The 17,891-nt window shown below is 53.6% G+C and overlaps 1 protein-coding gene and 1 pseudogene across 2 annotated transcripts in view; one reads left to right on the top strand and one right to left on the bottom strand.

Annotated features, from left to right (window-relative positions):
• LOC144937520 (cis-aconitate decarboxylase-like) overlaps positions 1 to 10,375 on the bottom strand; it is a 13,062-nt pseudogene extending 2,687 nt beyond the window's left edge. Inside the window, exons 1-4 of the transcript XR_013637754.1 lie at positions 10,292 to 10,375; positions 3,669 to 3,838; positions 772 to 868; positions 42 to 268 (exon numbers count right to left, since the gene is read on the bottom strand). The product of XR_013637754.1 is annotated as a cis-aconitate decarboxylase-like (transcript). The remainder of the gene's footprint in view (positions 1 to 41; positions 269 to 771; positions 869 to 3,668; positions 3,839 to 10,291) is intronic.
• Positions 4,414 to 17,659, top strand: LOC144937519 (uncharacterized). The gene is made up of 10 exons (XM_078864763.1): positions 4,414 to 4,995; positions 10,330 to 11,856; positions 12,734 to 12,826; positions 13,436 to 13,540; positions 14,025 to 14,134; positions 15,076 to 15,264; positions 16,021 to 16,183; positions 16,526 to 16,691; positions 16,845 to 16,939; positions 17,420 to 17,659. Exons 1-10 carry the CDS (start codon positions 4,827 to 4,829, stop codon positions 17,518 to 17,520), a joined length of 2,718 nt encoding a protein of 905 aa, XP_078720889.1. The 5' UTR covers positions 4,414 to 4,826; the 3' UTR covers positions 17,521 to 17,659.
• Positions 17,660 to 17,891: the final 232 nt, after the last annotated feature.

Genomic DNA, 17,891 nt, shown 5'->3' with positions numbered 1-17,891 from the left:
CGCTGCGCTCACGGGCTCCCCGGGGGGGGGTCGTGCCGCGCGATTTGCGCCACCTCGGTGCGGGCGCCCAGGAGCCCCACGCCGACGGCGTCGAGCATCATGCGGGAGGCGCGGCTCCGAGCCACGGGGCTCGCGTGCTCGGGGCCCAGCCCGGCCGTGAGCTGCGCCAGCGACTGCGAGAAGCTGCCCTTGGGCTTCTCCCGTCGCCGCTGTTGTTGCTGCTGCTGGAAATCTTCCTCCGGCTGCTGCTGCTGGAGCTGAGGTTTCTCTGCGGGAGCGAACACGCGGACTGGGCTCAGCGCCACGGATTCCGGATTCGTGAACGGAAGCGATGACGTCGCGGGGCTAGTGTCGTTATCGTTGGGAGTCGTGGGGACTCGGGGTGTGAGTGGAGTTGGGGTGGAGTTGAGATGGAGTTGAGGGTGGAGTTGAGGGTGGAGTTGAGATGGAGTTGGGGTGGAGTTGAGATGGAGTTGGGGTGGAGTTTTCATGGATTTGGGGTGGATTTGAGGTGGAGTTGAGGTGGAGTTGAGGGTGGACTTGAGGTGGAGTTGGGGTGGAGTTGAGGGTGGAGTTGGGGGTGGAGTTGAGATGGAGTTGAGGATGGAGTTGAGGGTGGAGTTGAGGGTGGAGTTGAGGAGTTGAGGTGGAGTTGGGGCGGAAGTTGAGGTGGAGTTGAGGTGGAGTTGAAGTGGAGTTTGAGGGTGGAGTTTTGGTGGCGTTAAGGTGGAGTTTAGGGTGGAGTTGAGGGCGGCATTTCGTGGGTCTCACCTCTGAGCAGGGCTCCACTGCCCCCGGTCGCGCTGTGGAGACCCCTGCAGCTCGGACCCCGCAGAAGGATGAAGGGAACCCTCGACAGGGGTCGCGTCTGTGGGGAGGGGGAGAGGAGGGGGGAGAGGGGGGGGGAGGAGGGGGGGAGGAGGGGGGAGAGGAGGGGGGGAGGAGGGGGGGGGAGAAGAGGGGGGGGAGGGGGAGGGGAGGGGGGGAGGAGGAGGGGGGAGAGGAGGGGGGGAGAGGAGGGGGGGAGAGGAGGTGGAGAGGAGGGGGGAGAGGGGGAGGGGAGGGGGAGAGGAGGGGAGGGGGGGAGAGGAGGGGGGGAGGAGGGGGGAGAGGAGGGGGGAGGAGGGGGGGGAGAAGAGGGGGGGGGAGGGGGGAGGAGGAGGGGGGAGAGGAGGGGGGGAGAGGAGGGGGGGAGAGGAGGTGGAGAGGAGGGGGAAGAGGGGGAGGGGAGGGGGGGAGAGGAAGGGAGGGGGGAGAGGAGGGGCGGGAGAGGAGGGGGGGGGCAGGGAGGAGGCAGAGAGAGAGTGAATGGCGTGGGAAGTGAGGGAGAGACCAGGGAGTGAAGCGAGAGAGAGAGTCGACAGAGGTACAGGGGGGTAGCGGAGTGGAGGGATGTTGAGAGGGAGGGAGGGAGACAGAAAAGGAAGCAACAGCGGGGAGTGAAAAGTGTTGGACAAAGGAGAGCGAGGGGGCGGTAGGGGAATTGGAAGGTGGGTAGAGAGGGGCGGTGGTGGGGGGCGGGGGGTAAGATATAATTATTTAATTACTTTCAGGAAAACAATTGCGAAACATCACTGCTGCGCGATATTTGCTTTTTGGGATTCGTGCAAAACAGGTGACCGCATTCACTAAACACACGCAGCACGACAAACACCCGCCTTTGTCAATCCACTGCTGGACGAAGGCCTGAGTCTTCTTGGTTCTTTCGGTAAAGTCACGTAGAATGGAAATAATAAAATAATAAAAATAAAAATAATACATGTTTTATTTTTATTATTTTATTATTGGCAAAAATAAAACATTTATTATGTTAAATTTTTATTATTTTATTATTTCCATTCTACGTGACTTTACCGAAAGAACCAAGAAGATGAATCCCTGCAGTCACGAAAGCTTTAAATTTAAATTGAAGGCCTGAGTCTACAGCACATTCCCATATATATGTATATATATTGTTCGTAGCCGGTCGCAGATAAGTGAGCAACTAAGAGGCCGTCCATAAATGACGTCACGCGATTTTGGACGATTTTTGACCCCCCCCCCCCCTCGACACACGGCGTCACAAAAAGTCAGACCCCCCCCCTCAAATATGACGTCACAAAGCTCTGCCCCCCCCCCCCCCAAAACCATATTTCTATTTTGGAAATAAAACATGCTTCAAATCGCTTATTTTTCGGAAAAAATTTTTCGAAAAATGTCATCGTATGTACGTTGAACTTCTTTCGCGCCGTACGTTGCCAACCGCGCTAGTCGGAGGTGCGGCGAAAGGACAACAAACACACATCAACAACAACAACAAGAAGCAGCGTTGGCATCTGCCGGCCTTGAAGTTATCGGCAGCTGCAGTCTTTGCACGAGGAGTGTTACCACTAAAGACACGAACAAGCAATGAAGCGCCGTGCCATAACCAGCCACTCGTTACGCTCCTCACCTGAAGAAGGCCTGAGTGGTATTGTGGTTTATTATTTCTAGATTTGAAGCTTTCGTGACTGCAAGGATTCATATTCTTAGGTTTTTTCGGTAAAGTCACGTAGGTAAAAACATTTTTATTTCATTAAATAAAAATAAAATAAAAATCACGACGTTTCGGAGGCAACAGAATATACTCTTTGGTTCTTTCGGTAAAGTCACGTAGGTATAAGATAATAAAAATCACGACGTTTCGGGCGCAACACAAGCGTCCGTCATCAGGTGGGAAAGCATGATATCATATTTAATATTTATGCTTTTTTATATATTTGAATATTAAATTGTTCACGATTCGACTCGAAAACATGTTTGTTTAATCTATAACACGGATATATATTTTTTCAAACATTTCAAATACGTATGAATGTATGCACAATAATTACATTGTATTCATTGCTAACGTATGAATGTATTTCAGACGCACTCAATGAAAATGATACTTTTTCATTCCAGATTTGGGGAAGTGGGAAAACCTCACACATTCATTGTTGTATGTATGTTGAACTTCTTTCGCGCCGTACGTATGTGGAACTTACGGGTAGCGGTTAGCGCGCTGCGCTACGAACCTGGCGAACCGAGTTCGATTCCCGCTCACGACCCAACAGTGACGATTCATTATCTGAACCAGTCCTGCGCCTCCCCTAGGTCGACTCAGCCTCAAATGAGTACCCGGCGCGGTGCGTAAAAACATCGCCACTAGGGAGACAAAGGCGGCCGGGCGTGGTGCTGGCCACCCACCCCCTCGTGTGCCGTTCCGGCCTTCATAGTTGCTCGCCAACAGCACTTGCCCCTACAGTCAGTGGATCGACCTTTTCACGTACATCTCTTGCATCATCTCTTACATATCTTATGTATATATACACAGAGAGCAAGAGAACAATGCTCCACTGCCATCTACGTCCCACCACGTAGGTCCGCCACCGCATAGCAACCTGTGTGTGCATAATGCTCAACCCATCCAATCAGCTTGCCAGGCTCAACGCAGCTTAGCTTGCGAGATATCGCGATATCTGGCGAGATCTGGCGGGTGACTCGGCTACAGCTCGTGGATTTACAAAGGCTCTGTGAACTATTAACGTCTTAAGCAAGCAGAGTAATCAGCAATCTGACGCAGCATCCTCTCGTGAACGAGTCTTGAGACCCGGCGAGGTGCATGAGTAGAGCGAGGGGGCTTGGAGCGCGCTCGCCGCCGATCTCACCTGTTTAGCGGAGAGGAGCAGCGCCGAGGAGGTCATGGTGAGCCGAGTGGGACTTGAGTAGCGACGAGGAGAGGCGGAGGAGGGCGTCGAGTCGGAGTCTTGAGGTCCACGAATCGTCGATGTCCTCTGTCTAGGAGTTCGCCCCTTATGTACCCGCGTCTCTCACGTGACTGCAATTTGCGGGATAATAAATTGGTCATGGTGGGGGGGGGGTGGGGGGTGAGAGGCGTGGAGATCAGTTGCTCAAAAAGTTCAAAAAAAGAAGCAAATCTACAAAACAAAGAGTCGAGGCTTGGTCGGTGACGTCGTCGTTGTCTGTGTCCCGCGGAATTTCCAGCGCTTACTCGCGCGCTGATTGGCTCGTCTCGTTTCCGACATCAACGTACGTCACAGTTGACTAACCCCCCCCCGCTCGCAACACCCCCGCCCACGCCGCCCCCCTCATACCCCGTGACAGACAGATCGACGCACTGACTGAATGTGCAAGACGCGAGTTGGATTCTGAAGCGAGTGGATTTGGAAATCCTTTCCACGCTTACGTCATTTCCAAGATGTGGTAAAGGTATAGGGAAGCAGAGGGCAGGAGGGAGGGGTCGGTGGTGGTGGGGGGTGGTGGGGGGGGTGTGGTGGGGGGTGGTGGGAGGTTGTGGGGGGGGTGTGGTGGAGGTGGTGGGGGGCGGTGGGAGGAGTGTGAGAGGTTCGGGGCGGTGGGTGGGTGGGTGGGGGAAGTTGAATATAAGGGGCCTGGGTGCTGGAAATCGCAGAGACGCGGGAGTTTGGAAATTCCCACTCCGCGTCTTTAAGACTCCGCGCTCAGAGCCGCGCTGCGTTCCTCTCGTGTCGAGCCCTGATCCCTGCAGTCGCGCGCCTGCCCCATCACTCGTCGACGCCTGCCGAATCAGTCGAATTATCAGCGTCGCTCCGTGTCGCGTCTCTCTGCGCCTCGCGTCGCGTCTGCCCGCGCGTCGCGTTTTTGCGCAGCGTCTCTGTGTCGCGTCTCTGCGCAGTGTCTCTGCGCAGTGTCTCGTGCCGCCTCTCTGTGCGTGTCGCGTCTCTGCACAGTGTCTCTGTGTCACGTCTCTGTGTCACGTCTCGTGTCGCGTCTGCCAGCGTGTCGCGTGTCGCGTCTCTGTGCGTGTCGCGTATCTCGGCGTCGCGATGTCCGGCACGGGGGGTGAGAGCCAGGGTTTCGCCGCCCTGCTCTACAGCGAGCCCGGCGTGCTCGGCCTCCTCGCCAACGCCGTGAGCGCGCTGCTCGTGGCCATGCACAACTTCTCGACGCACCGCGCTGCCGCGCAACTCTCGCCCACCAACAACATCCTGTCCGGTACGGGGGGCGGGGGGTGACGGCGACGATGACAATGAAAGTGGTTTTGATGATGAGCATAATGACAGCGGTGGTATCATGACAATGATGATGTTGGTGGCGTTGATTGATAACGATGGTCGTGGAGGTGGATTTATGACGTTGATGATGATGATGGTGTTTGTGAAAGTGGTTTTAATGATGATGATGGAGGCGGTTGAATGACAATGATCGTGTGGATTGTATTGTTGATGACGATGATAATGAAAGTGGTTTTAGTGATGAGCATAATGATAGACGTGGTTTGATGACAATGATGATGTTCGTGATTGATAACGATGATCGTGGGGGTGGGTTTACGATGGTGAAGATGATGTTGATGATGGTGGTTCTGGAAGTCTTTAATGATGATGATGGAGATGGTTTCATGACAATGATGATGTTGGTGGTTTTGATTGATGTCGATGATTGTGGAGGTGGGTTTACGATGGTGATGATGTAAATAATGATGATGTAAATAATGATTATGTAAATGATGGTGGTTGTGGAAGTGTTGATGATGACGATGATGGAGGCGGTTAAATGACAATGATCGTGTGGATTGTTGTGTTAATGATGACGACGATGATGATGGAGGTTGTTTTTATTATCATCAACTTGATTTTGAATAACCAGGTGAGACCTCAAGAGACCACGATGAGTCTCATTTGCAAGAGTGACCTGGGACATTCGTCTGCCAGTAGGGGGGAGCGGGGCGGGGCTATTATAGCTGTGTGTATAAACCCAATTGAGTAGTGTGCGGGAAAGTTTAACATTTTAAACATTTGTGCCGTTACACTGACACACACTGGCCTCATCCCACCCCACCCCTGCCCCTCCATTTCTTCCCTCCCCTCCCATTTCCTAACCCCTACGACGCACCCGCCATCGTGGTCACCCCTTCCTCATCCTTTCCACGCCCCCTGCCATGTCAATAACACAATTTTTTTGCTCATACCGTTTTTTTATTATGTTAAGCACCTTGATCAAAGGGTGCTCTATAATTATAAAATAATACAAGAGGTAAGATTCTTTGCACGAGGGCCCATGGCACACCTCGCTACGCCGTCCATGACCACAATCGTGCTTATGGAAGAAGTAGTTGAAACGATGATGATGAGGATCATCGTAATTTGGAGGGGTAGTTAAATTAATGACGATGGTGATGATGCTGGAGGTGGTTTTGATGATGGTAGTGGTGATGACGTTGATCATAGGTGATGATGATGGTGGTGGTAGTTTTAACCATGACGACGATGTTGATCGTGAAATTGGCTTCAACGACGATGGCGAATTTTCTATGAATGATGGTGTAGAGGTGGCCGTGGTGGATGTAATGCAATTAACGACGACGATGATGATTATGGTGACGAGTTAGAGGGGTCATTATGACCAAACGGTGATGACGGAGGAGGAGGAGGTGGTGCCTTGTGCGGTTGATCATTCACATGGTGGTACGGCAAAGATGAAAAAACGGAAAACAATTGAACATATAACGCGTTGTGATCACAGGCGTCATGACAGACGATCAAATGCATGCTGCAGAACATAATTTTTGTTGTAAATGTGAAATTATTGGTTTTGTGTCGACACATCTTGCGAGTTCGCTCACTGCTGCCTTGAACCCCGCGAACTGAGTTCACGACTAACATCAGTGGCGTACGATTTCTGAACCGATCCTGGTCGCACACTCCAAACCTCTACCAAAATACACCGGCGAAATGACAAAAGGTTGCGCATTACATTTTGACAAATGTTTGTATAAATTCTATATTTGAAGCTTTCGTGACTGCAAGGATTCATACTCTTAGGTTTGTTCGGTAAAGTCACGTAGGTAAAAAACAATACAATTAAAATTAATAAAAGTAGTAATAATAATAATAAAATAATAAATCACGACGTTTCGGAGGCAATACAAGTCTCCGTCATCAGGTGGGACCGTCACAGCTAAATTTACTGTATCAAGTGATTTATTATTTTATTTTTATTATTACTTTTATTAATTTTAATTGTATTATTTTTTACCTACGTGACTTTACCGCAAAAACCTAAGAGTATAACTGTTTGTATTTCTGTAAAGGAGGTACGACCCCGTCTCGGGCCAGTATTAAACTGCAGCAATGATCTGACGTGATGTACCGTACAGGACTTATCATTCATTAGAGCTGGGATGCCCCGGTGAGATTTAAGATACTCGTTGGCCCGTGGTCGTATTTATGGAATTCTAGTTTTTTTTTCTGCCAACTGCACTTATTTATGGGCCTCCACAGTGGCGAAATGTTAACTAATTCACCTGGCATACAGGAGGTCGTGGATTCGATCCCGACCCTGACGCCTGTATATTTATGATTTGCATGTTCTCCCCGTGGTCGCCTCGATTTCCCTCCGAGTCCTCCAGTTTTTTCTTACACATTTAGGAACATGCGTTTTAGAGTATTTGTCTGCAGTACATTTCCACGTGATAAGCCACTTCGTTGAGTTATCATTGGTGGTCAGGCCGCTTCTGTAAAAGAGCTACATAGCTCAGTGGGCCGTATCTGGTCAAATAAATATATCTAATTTAAGTTACATAGAGTATAGTATCAGAGCCTGGTTGACCCATGTCTTAGCGATAGGATCAGACTTTACAATGAAGCAGGTCCCTCCTCTAGATGAGCCCCTCCAGGGCAAAGATTTCTACTTTAAATGTTCACATGATGAGCCACTTATCTGGTTAAATAAAATACATATTCTTAGGTTTTTTCGGTAAAGTCACGTAGGTAAAACATTTTAATTAACAAAAGTAAAATAAAAAAATAAAAATCACGACGTTTCGGAGGCAACACAAGGTTCGTCACGATGACCAACATCCCTTGTGTTGCCTCCGAAACGTCGTGATTTTTATTTTATTTTTACTTTTATAAATTTTATTTTTTTACCTACGTGACTTTACCGAAAAAACCTAAGAATATGAATCCTTGCAGTCACGAAAGCTTCAAATCTAGAAATAAAATACATTTGTTTAAATTTATAGATTCCACGCTTTTATTTCATTTAAATAACAAGGGAGGTTCATGGTTGAAACACTCCTCTACAGTATATACAAATGTGTTTTCACCAGGCCCAACTCGCCCTTTCTCTTGACGCTCTCCGCCCCCTTCCGCTTTTGGCCCCACCCGTTATCTTTAGGCCCCAAACCCTTCCTCCGGACACGGGCATGAGCTTGTGTCTTTTCAAGGCAGTGCCGCTTTTTATTCCGCCACGAGACTTCGCCGCAACTCCGGGCTAAAAGCCAAGTTGACTTGAGGGAGAGACAGCTGAGTGGCAGAGGTCGCAAACGGGTTTTGATTCCTTACCCGTACCCGGCCGCACCAGGGTCGCAAATTGGTACCCGTACCCGGCCGGGCACGGGTACCCGTTCCCTACCCATACCCTACCCGAAATGAGTGACAAACGGTTACTCACCAATGACTCACGGCATACCCGTACCCGGCCGCACCAGGGTCGCAAACGGCCGGGTAGCCAGGTATCGGGTAGGGTACGGGTATCGGGTACCCGGTTGCGACCTCTGCTGAGTGGGTAGTGCTGGAGGTGCGAGGATGGGCTGTGTGCGTGCAGCAGGACGTTGTGGAGGGGGTTGGCATGGTAGGGGTGGGTGGAGACAGTAGGGGTGGACAATACGTAGGACTTCTACGGCGTCACGATGACCAACATCCCTCTTAGAGCAAGAATATATAATCTCCCTACCTACTGTCCTTCTCACCTCTACCCCTATGGTCCCCGCTCACAACTACCTCCTGATGTGCGAGCACGCTCCCCCCTCGTTCCACCACCCCCACCACACTGACGCTGTCTCTCACTCAAATTAACTTTGCTTTTGCCCAGAGTTGCCAAGTCTCACAGGGAATGAAAAAAAAATCGGCATTGCCTTTCAACACAAGCCCATATCCAGAGGAAGGTGTGGGGTCCAAACAAGTAGGGGGCAGAGCCTGAGCAGGAAGAGGTGGGGCCCAAACAGGAAGGGGCGGGGCACAAACAGGAAGTGGTGGGGTACAAACAGGAAGTGGTGGGGCACAAACAGGAAGTGGTGGGGCACAAACAGGAAGGGATGGGGCACAAACAGGAAGTGGTGGGGCACAAACAGGAAGGGGTGGGGCACAAACAGGAAGTGGTGGGGCACAAACAGGAAGGGGTGGGGCACAAACAGGAAGTGGTGGGGCACAAACAGGAAGGGATGGGGCACAAACAGGAAGTGGTGGGGCACAAACAGGAAGTGGTGGGGCACACACAGGAAGTGGTGGGGCACAAACAGGAAGGGGTGGGGCACAAACAGGAAGTGGTGGGGCACAAACAGGAAGGGGCGGGGCACAAACAGGAAGTGGTGGGGCACAAACAGGAAGTGGTGGAGCACAAACAGGAAGGGGTGGGGCACAAACAGGAAGTGGGAAGTGGTGGGGCACAAACAGGAAGTGGTGGGGCACAAACAGGAAGGGACGGGGCACAAACAGGAAGTGGTGCGGCACAAACAGGAAGTGATGGGGCACAAACAGGAAGTGGTGGGGCACAAACAGGAAGGGGCGGGGCACAAACAGGAAGTGGTGGGGCACAAACAGGAAGGGGCGGAGCTGTAAAAATGAATTGGCGGACCTAAAAACAAGTAACCTCCAATTAAATAGGCCTTCCCCAAAAAATGCTAATTTAGAATTCTCAAGATATGACAGTGACTATTTTGTATCTATGCTCGTGGGAAATTTTTAAAAATTCTGTAAATTTGGACCATGAAATCATCACGCATAGTCATAATGAAGGTTTTTGGATTATATAGCGTAAAGTATACATTTGTTGTAACCCTCCACAACCCGACACAGCCAATTAGTAAGGGATTTGTCACGTAAACACAACGCCAATTAGTTACCACTTCAGCCCACCAGTGTGTTGGAGAGTAAATGTTGTGGATTTACTCTCCAACTAATTGGCTGTGTCGGGTGATGGAGGGTTACGACACATTTATACTTACGCGGTCTAACCCAAAAATCTATATTATTAATAATATTGGTCGTGAAAGCCTACGTGTTTCACGCATAGTCAATTTTTTTATATCACATAATCTGTAAAACAGATCGTGGTATATATATGTACGGTTAATACATCTGCAGTGTTCTCCAGGATGGCTGCCGGGCTTGGAACCACGAAAGTCTGCACTTGTCACATCCTCAACCAACAGTCGTGTCGCCACACAATGCCTTCAACCACACAACATCCCAACTCTGCCCCCCCCCCCCCCGCACTCGTCTCTCACCTTTCGCCATCTCTCCTCCCCTCCCTCTACATCTCCAGGTGTGCACCTGATCCTCATTGGCGGCATGACGCAGCTGGTGTCCGGCCTCCTGACCTTCCGCAAGTTTGACCACCTGGGTGGCACGGCCTTTCTGGCCTTCGCCGCACTCTGGAGTAGCTTCGGAGCATCCCGAATCATCTCCGGCGTCATGACCACCGCCGCTGCCACCAACTCCTCCAATATGACGAGTCTCGTGTACGATCACGGCTTGATAGTCATCAGCAACACGACGGAACCGACCATAGAAGTGTCACACACTGCCGTGGCGAGCCTCGTGGCGTACATCTGCGTGTCGGCCATCCTCGCCTTCTGCTCCGCCACCGCCAACTACATCATGCCGCCCGTGTTCGGCACCATCACGATCGTGCTGGTGTTCGAGGCCGTGCTGGCCGCGTACCCGCTGGGCTGGGCGGCCCCCGTGGCGGGCTTCTTCGAGATGATCATCCTCGCGGCGGGCCTCTACGGCTCCGTGGCGCTGCTGCTCAAGGGCATCACACAGCGCTACGTGCTCCCGGGCTTCGGCAACGCGCTCTTTAACGTCCTGCTGCTGGGTACCGGCAGGGCGGCGAGCGGCGGTGGCGGCAGTGGGGGCGGTGGCGGTGCGGGTGGCAACGAGCGCAAGAAGAACACCAAGTACGCCGAGCCAATGGCGCTCTGCTGTCTCTGCGACGTCGTCGCCGCCGTGATTTTCGCCTTCTACTGCTTCGGGTTCCCGCACACGTTCACGGCGGGCGCGCTCTGGCTCAGCGTCAACTCCGCGCCGCAGCTGCTTGCCGCCTACTACGCGTTCCTGCGCGAGGACGCGTACCACGGGGCCAAGTCGGTGCTGCGCTGCATCTTCTGGCTGGTGCACGCGTGGCAAGAATTCGTGGTGTCCACCGTGGTGGGCACGGGCGAGCTGGACTCGGCGCAGCTGGCGATGGTGGGCGACTGGTTCTTGCTGGTGGCGGCGGTCGTGCTGCTGCTCGTGTCGCTGGACAGGGACGTCCTGGAGACCGCCGAGAGTTCGTCCTTCGCGCTGCTCGCCGTGGCGGCCATCCCGCAGATACCGACGAGGGCGCGCTACGCGTTCTTGGGTGCCGCGTGCTGCGTGCACGCCGCCGTGAACCTGTACGCGACGTTCGCCCGGCTCATCAACTCCATCGCCGAGAAGCCGCTCGTCCCCATCGGAGCTGTGCCCCTCGCCTCGCAGCGTCTGCGGGCCTTCCTGGGCGCGCTCCGAAGGTCCTGCTGCGGCAGCAGAAGCAGCAGCAGCAACGAGGCGGGCAACAACCAGCCCGGCCCCTCCATGGCGCAGCTGTCAGACGCCGCGTTCTACCTGTGCAACGGCGTGGCCGCGATGTCCGCGCTGCACTCGACGGAGCCGCTCCGCGCTCGCCTCTCCCTGCCCTGGGTGCTGCTGCCCGGCGCTCTGCTGCAGCTGTTCGTGGCCCGGGTTGGACTACTGCGTCCGGCGTCCAGTGGATCCGTGATGCCCTTCTGCTACGCGGCCTTCTGGGCTGTGTGGACTTGGCTGCGGCTGGCGGGTGAGTGGTGGTGATCACCTCCCAATCAACCGGAGGCGAGGAATCAACAGGAGTCTGGGGGGTGGCCTATACCCCCACTGTAGATGAACATATGTAGAGGGACACAGGCAAGGCTGATGAGGAAAATGTCACTTGTGATCTGCTGTCCCAGTTTGTTGGCTAAAGTTGTCTTGTGGAACACAGTTATCTATTCGGCGGTTACTTTATTTCCTGAGCGGATAATGATGCTAGCACGTTTGTAGAAGTGATTGGAAGGCGTGGGACAGATCATCTCAACAAGATCAATAGGAGGCTACCAGATGTTTGTGCAGCCAATGGGTTCGTAATCGCCAACACGCTTTTGCATCACTTGGGTGGATGGCTAATCACAAAAGAAAACATCTGCTGGACTATATAGTGATGGAACAGCAAATACAAGTCCATATCCTTGACACACAAAAATGAGGACAAGGAAATTGCCACAGTTGTCCGCGATTCCAAATCACTCGTTAAATCCATTAAATTGTGTCACTTGCAGTGCTGCCCCTATTGCCATTGTTAGGTGGAAGAATGTGTGTTGTGATCTCTGATTCTGAGGGTCAGGCCTGCAGATTCGTAGGGAATTCGGTGTGATCTTCGTGGAAGACAGATCTCAGAGCCTAAACAATGTTAGCACCACGTGGTTTTCACACCTGATGATGATTGCTTGTGTTGCAATCGAAACGTCGTGAGAATTGTATTGTTTTATTTTGATTCTTTTATTATTTCCCTTCTACGTGACTTTACCGAAAGAACCAAGAATATGAATCCCTGCAGTCACGAAAGCTTTAAATCGAGACGTTGAGTATATTGACAGTGCTGATGATGATGATGCTGATTATTGATGATGGTTTTCCAGGATCCCCCCTCCAGGTCCCTGATAATGAAATTGACGGCTTCATGGCAGGAGCGATCTCCGCGCTCGTCATCAACACCTTCTTGATACTTGTGGGTAAGTGGACACTGGCACTGGATAGGAAGTCTCCTTCATGCGGGGTTCGTCCACTAGGGGCGTTGGGGCGACACCCCACAAAGCAGCCGGAGATGTGAAATTATTTTTCTAATAAAAATACTTTTCTACAAATTGTTTAGTTGTGTTTAAAAAAAGATGTAAATAGTAATGATTCTGATAATTGTTTTTTTTACCCTTTTATCTGGCAACAAAACTGACACCTTTTTTACAAGGAGTCATGTTTGCATTGACCACAATACCTGCAGTCATAATGCAAACAAAAAACACAACTCTGATAATGTATGCACTGTCCTTGAAGTTGATTGGTCCACACCCGAGACAGCTTTTCTTAGAGCCTAGTCCTACATGGTGTTGGACCAGATGACGCCAAAAGGCGTACAACTCAAAAACAGCGGTGTATTATTGTGCACATGTTTATGTCCTGGGAAGACTTAGATAATTTCGTGCGCCTTTTGGCGTTATCTGGTCCAACACCATGTGTACTCTAACTGCACTTTCCTCGAGGTGATGCTGCGGCGGGATAATGCACACGCTGTCTTGTGACCCCGTGACCCCTATCTTCCCGATTCCCCCCCCCCACCACCACAGCCGTGTATGGGAACCTCGTCCTCCTCTTCCACACGCTCGTCATGCAGATCCTCGTCATCTGCCTCCTCCTCTTCACACTCAAGAGCCTCCCCCAGCCACTAGAGGGTGAGGACGACGAAGATGACACAGCTAGCAGTGCACCTGTAAAGACAACATCCATCAACACAACTGATCTCCGCACATCACTGATCACTTGTCGATGATGATCGTCGCTGACCATCAACGACCATCGCTGATCTTTGCTCACCACCACTGGTCATCAGTTATCCCTGTCTCGCCGATGAAGATGTGCGCGCAAATTGGTGCGTGCTTAAATCCATCGGAATCTCAAAGCGCCTTATCTCATCTCAACCATCCATTTGCCCTGTGGCAAATTGTAACCAAGGGAACCCACAGTGGCAGCTGTCCCTGTGTGGCACAAGGCGTACACGGCACCAGCTTGCCAAGTCGCGACATGAGTTTGCCAGTAAGGGAGCAATGCAAAAAAGACGATACGTACTCATCACTGATCATCAATGAGCTTCCCTGCTCACCCATCATCTCCACGGGTCATCACTCACACCTCCCGCCCCCCTCCCCCCCTTCCCAGACGTGGTGCTGGCGCTGCTGGCGCTCAGCTGTGCGTACGGGACACTCGCCTCGGTGTCGAACTGCGTCTTCGAGAGGCAGCTGCTGCCCCTGGGACGCGCCCTGCTGCGGGTGAGCGGGACGTCACGGGGAGACATGGGGACACACGGGGCGACATAGCGACACGTGGACATGAGGAGACGCGGGGACAGAGTGACACGGAGACATGGGGGCAAGGAGACACAGGGACAGGGGATAGAGAAATATAACATGTTAGACATGGAGACAGTGCCCATTGTAGGCTGTGCCAAACCCATTTCACATTACCTACTATAATCACCCAGAAATGTCTGTCCGTCCCTCGCGTGACGTCACTCCACATGAGGCCCACCCCCCCCCGCGTGACGTCACTCCACATGAGGCCCACCCCTCCCCCGCGTGACGTCACTCCACATGAGGCCCACCCCCCCCTCATTAATATTCAAGAGTGGGTGGATTTTTACACTAACGCAGAGGAAGGTCGAGCTGAATAAAATAATTTATGACGCAAAGTCGCTTCAAATATGACGTTTCTTTACGGAAAATGACGGTAAAAAATAAATCTAAGCAGCACAGTGCTACATCCGTGCATGACGTCACTGCAAAAGAGGCCACCCCCCCCTTCATTAATATTCATGCCCGCGTGGAAATTTACACTAACGCACAAGCGCACTCCACATGCCGCACCCCTCCCCTCATTAATAACCATGAGCGGGTGACATCACTCCACATGCCGCACCCCACCCCAATAACCATTAGTTAGCGGGTGACGTCGCTCCACATGGGGAAACCCCCCCCTCCCCCCCTCATTAATAATCATGAGCTGAACAATTTTTCTATTGAATATTTCAGATTTACTGCAATATACACCCGTCCTTGGACGGGCAAAAAAGCTAGTCTTTATTGAATGAATGAGTCATGGATGATGAATTTGTAAATTAATGAATGATTTAATTGTAACGAATGAATCACTTCGCATGCGCCGTGCCCCCCTCTCCTCACCCCCCATGTGCCCCCCCACTCCCCGCCCACAGACCCGTGCCACCCGCGACCCCGCGGCCCCCCCGTGCGTGACCCCCGTGTCGCGGCGCACGAGCGGCCTGCGCGAGATCGCGGCCCTGCTGGGGGGAGGCGCCGTGTGCGGCGTCCCCACGGACACCGTGTACGCGCTCGCCGCCTCGTGCCGACACCCGGGGGCCATCCAGCGCATCTACGCCATCAAGGTACTCGCGGGGGGGCGGGGCTACTCGCGGGGGGGGGGGGGGGTACTCGGGGGCGGGGCTACTCGCGTGGGGGGCGAGGTACTCGGGGCGGGGCTACTCGCCAGGGGGGGGGGCGAGGTACTCGGGGGCGGGGCTACTCGCCAGGGGGGGGGGGGTACTCGGGGGCGGGGCTACTCGCGGGGGGGCGGGGCTACTCGCGGGGGGGCGGGGCTACTCGCGGGGGGGCGGGGCTACTCGCGGGGGGGCGGGGCTACTCGTAGAACTTTGCGGGCTAACGGCACCTACCGCCGTCTCGGTTCGAGGTCAGGGGTTAGCAAGCCGGAAAATGGCGATAAGAGAAATTTGTTTAGAATTCGGCACAACAACAAAAGGCAACTCAGTGTCGATCGAGCCGCAGGTTGCCCAGCCCCTGTCCTAGCTACTCGCACAGGGCTCGCGTCGTGCTCAGAGTGCTCCCGTGGTGCTCGCAGCACTCCCTGGGTACCCCGCGCTGGACGAGATCACTCCCCCACAGTCGAACTTTAGGGGGCGAGAGGAGGGGTGGAGAGGGAGTGGGGGGGGTCCTCCACTGATGACCTGCGAGCAAAGATGATTAAATGGTTCTCTGTTCTGTTTGCCCTTCCTGCACCCCCCCCCGCCCTGCACCCCCCCCCCCCGCACCCCCCCTGCACCCCCCCTGCACCCCCCCCGCCCTGCACCCCCCCCCGCACCCCCCCCCTGCACCCACCCCCTACACCCCCCCCCCCCGCCCTGCAGGACCGGCCCCAGGAGAAGCCCGTGTGCATCTGCATCTCGAGCCTGGAGCAGCTCGCGTCTGTGCGCCCCCCGTTCAGCCCCCTGCTCTGGGAGTTCATGAGCGGCGTCTACCCGGGGGGCATCAGCTGCATCGTGCCCAAGGGGGACTGGCTCCTGCGCCTCGGTAACCTGCACTGCCGATGAGCCTCGCGACGCGCGGTGCCGGTGGCCGGTGCTGCTGGTGCTGCTGGTTATGATGATAATGATGGTAGAATATGGATCGTTAACGGTGATAATGATGATGGTGGTGGTCATGATGGAGGTGGCTTTGATGGTGATGTTCATGATGACGATGATGATAGTGGCAGCAGTGGTGTTGAGTCTGATAACGCTGCTGCTGATGATGATGATGCTGTCACTGATGTCGCTGCTGAAGCTGCTGCTGTTTCTGCTCCCGCTGTGTCTACTCTTGCTGCTGTCCTTGTTGCTGTACTGACCTTCCCCCTCCCTACCTCCGTGTGCCCAGGTGTGGGGGAAGCATACGACCTGGTGGGCACAGCGGACAGCATCATGATCCGCGTGCCGGACAGCACCGTGGCGTCACACCTCGTGTCCATGACCGGGCCCATCGCCATCACCTCGGCCAACCCGAGCGGGGAGCCCGATAGCACCCACCACGACATGGTGGTCCGGTGAGCAGTACAGCAACAAGGACGCAGCAGCCACAACCACCACCACCTCCACCACCACCACAACACACACTCACGGCGGCAGTACCAGCCGGAGTGGGTCTGTGCCGCGCTCGCTCCGCTCCGTGGTGAGAGTCTCTCTCGTTGCCCCCGCAGGCGCCTGGGCGACAAGCTGGACGGGGTTCTGTGCGACGGAGACTCCAACGAGACGGTGGCGTCCACCGTGGTCAACTGCCTCGACATCGACGGCAGTGAGTGGTCCGCGTGTGTCTGCGTGCGAGCGTCTGCATCGAGCCGGGGAGACAAAGGCGGCCGGGCGCGGTGGCGTTGGCCACACTGCCCATCCGTCCCGATTGTTATAAGTGTATCATTGCATTACCTTCGTCTTTTTTTACGACATTCTGGCAACTACCTGGCGATGCTGGTTGTAACTATCAGTGAAGTGTCGTGCCCACAATGTTGTGCTGCTGCTGCTGCAGCGGTGTTACCATACATTGGGCCACGTTTGTTCACCACGTGACAGACAACTCTATACATTTTCTGTGTCGGGTGGAGGAGGGTTTTACGACGTAATATATTACTCACGCCATCAAAAGCTGAGCCCGCACGCGTTAAAAACTCGTCCGTTCAAAATCACCTTGCGTGAGCAGGGCGGGCGTTTCCCCGGCGAAAATATGTCGTTCCTCCTGCACGGTATCCATGCTACAGCACTGTCGTGTCTTGTCCCGCAGTCGGAATCCGCATCCTGCGAGAAGGCTGCGTGCCGGGAGCCGTCGTTCACCAGATCTTCGAGCGGGTGGCGGCGGCGCAGGGCTTGGAAAGTTCGGACTGAAGATTGCGTGCGGGCGCGGAACGTCGACGATCGAAGCGGGGGATTCCCCGGCACTCCACATCCAGCTGGGGGTTGCCACCCTCTCTCGTGGTGTACCATAGTACAGAAGATGAATATCTCGCGATGCCGGTGGAGGAGGAGGGGAGGGTGGGAGAACCACATGGCAATGCGTTGTATAAAGTTGCGCGGATAAAAGAGTGGGGGAGGGAATGAGGAGACATTAACCCTGACCCTCCCCCCGTCACCCACCCCGTCCACCCAAAAAAATGTTAGACCATTTTTGTGTTCGTTCGATATGTACATTTGTAAATAATTGTTGATGATTCTTGATTCGTTGATGTATATTTCCTTATTGATCCGTTTGTTTTTAA

Source organism: Lampetra fluviatilis, chromosome 19, assembly GCF_964198595.1.
Source record: "Lampetra fluviatilis chromosome 19, kcLamFluv1.1, whole genome shotgun sequence".
NCBI classification, from domain to species: Eukaryota; Metazoa; Chordata; class Hyperoartia; order Petromyzontiformes; family Petromyzontidae; genus Lampetra; species Lampetra fluviatilis.
The sequence above is the reverse complement of the archived record's forward strand: the minus strand, read 5'-3'. Positions and strand labels throughout refer to the sequence as shown.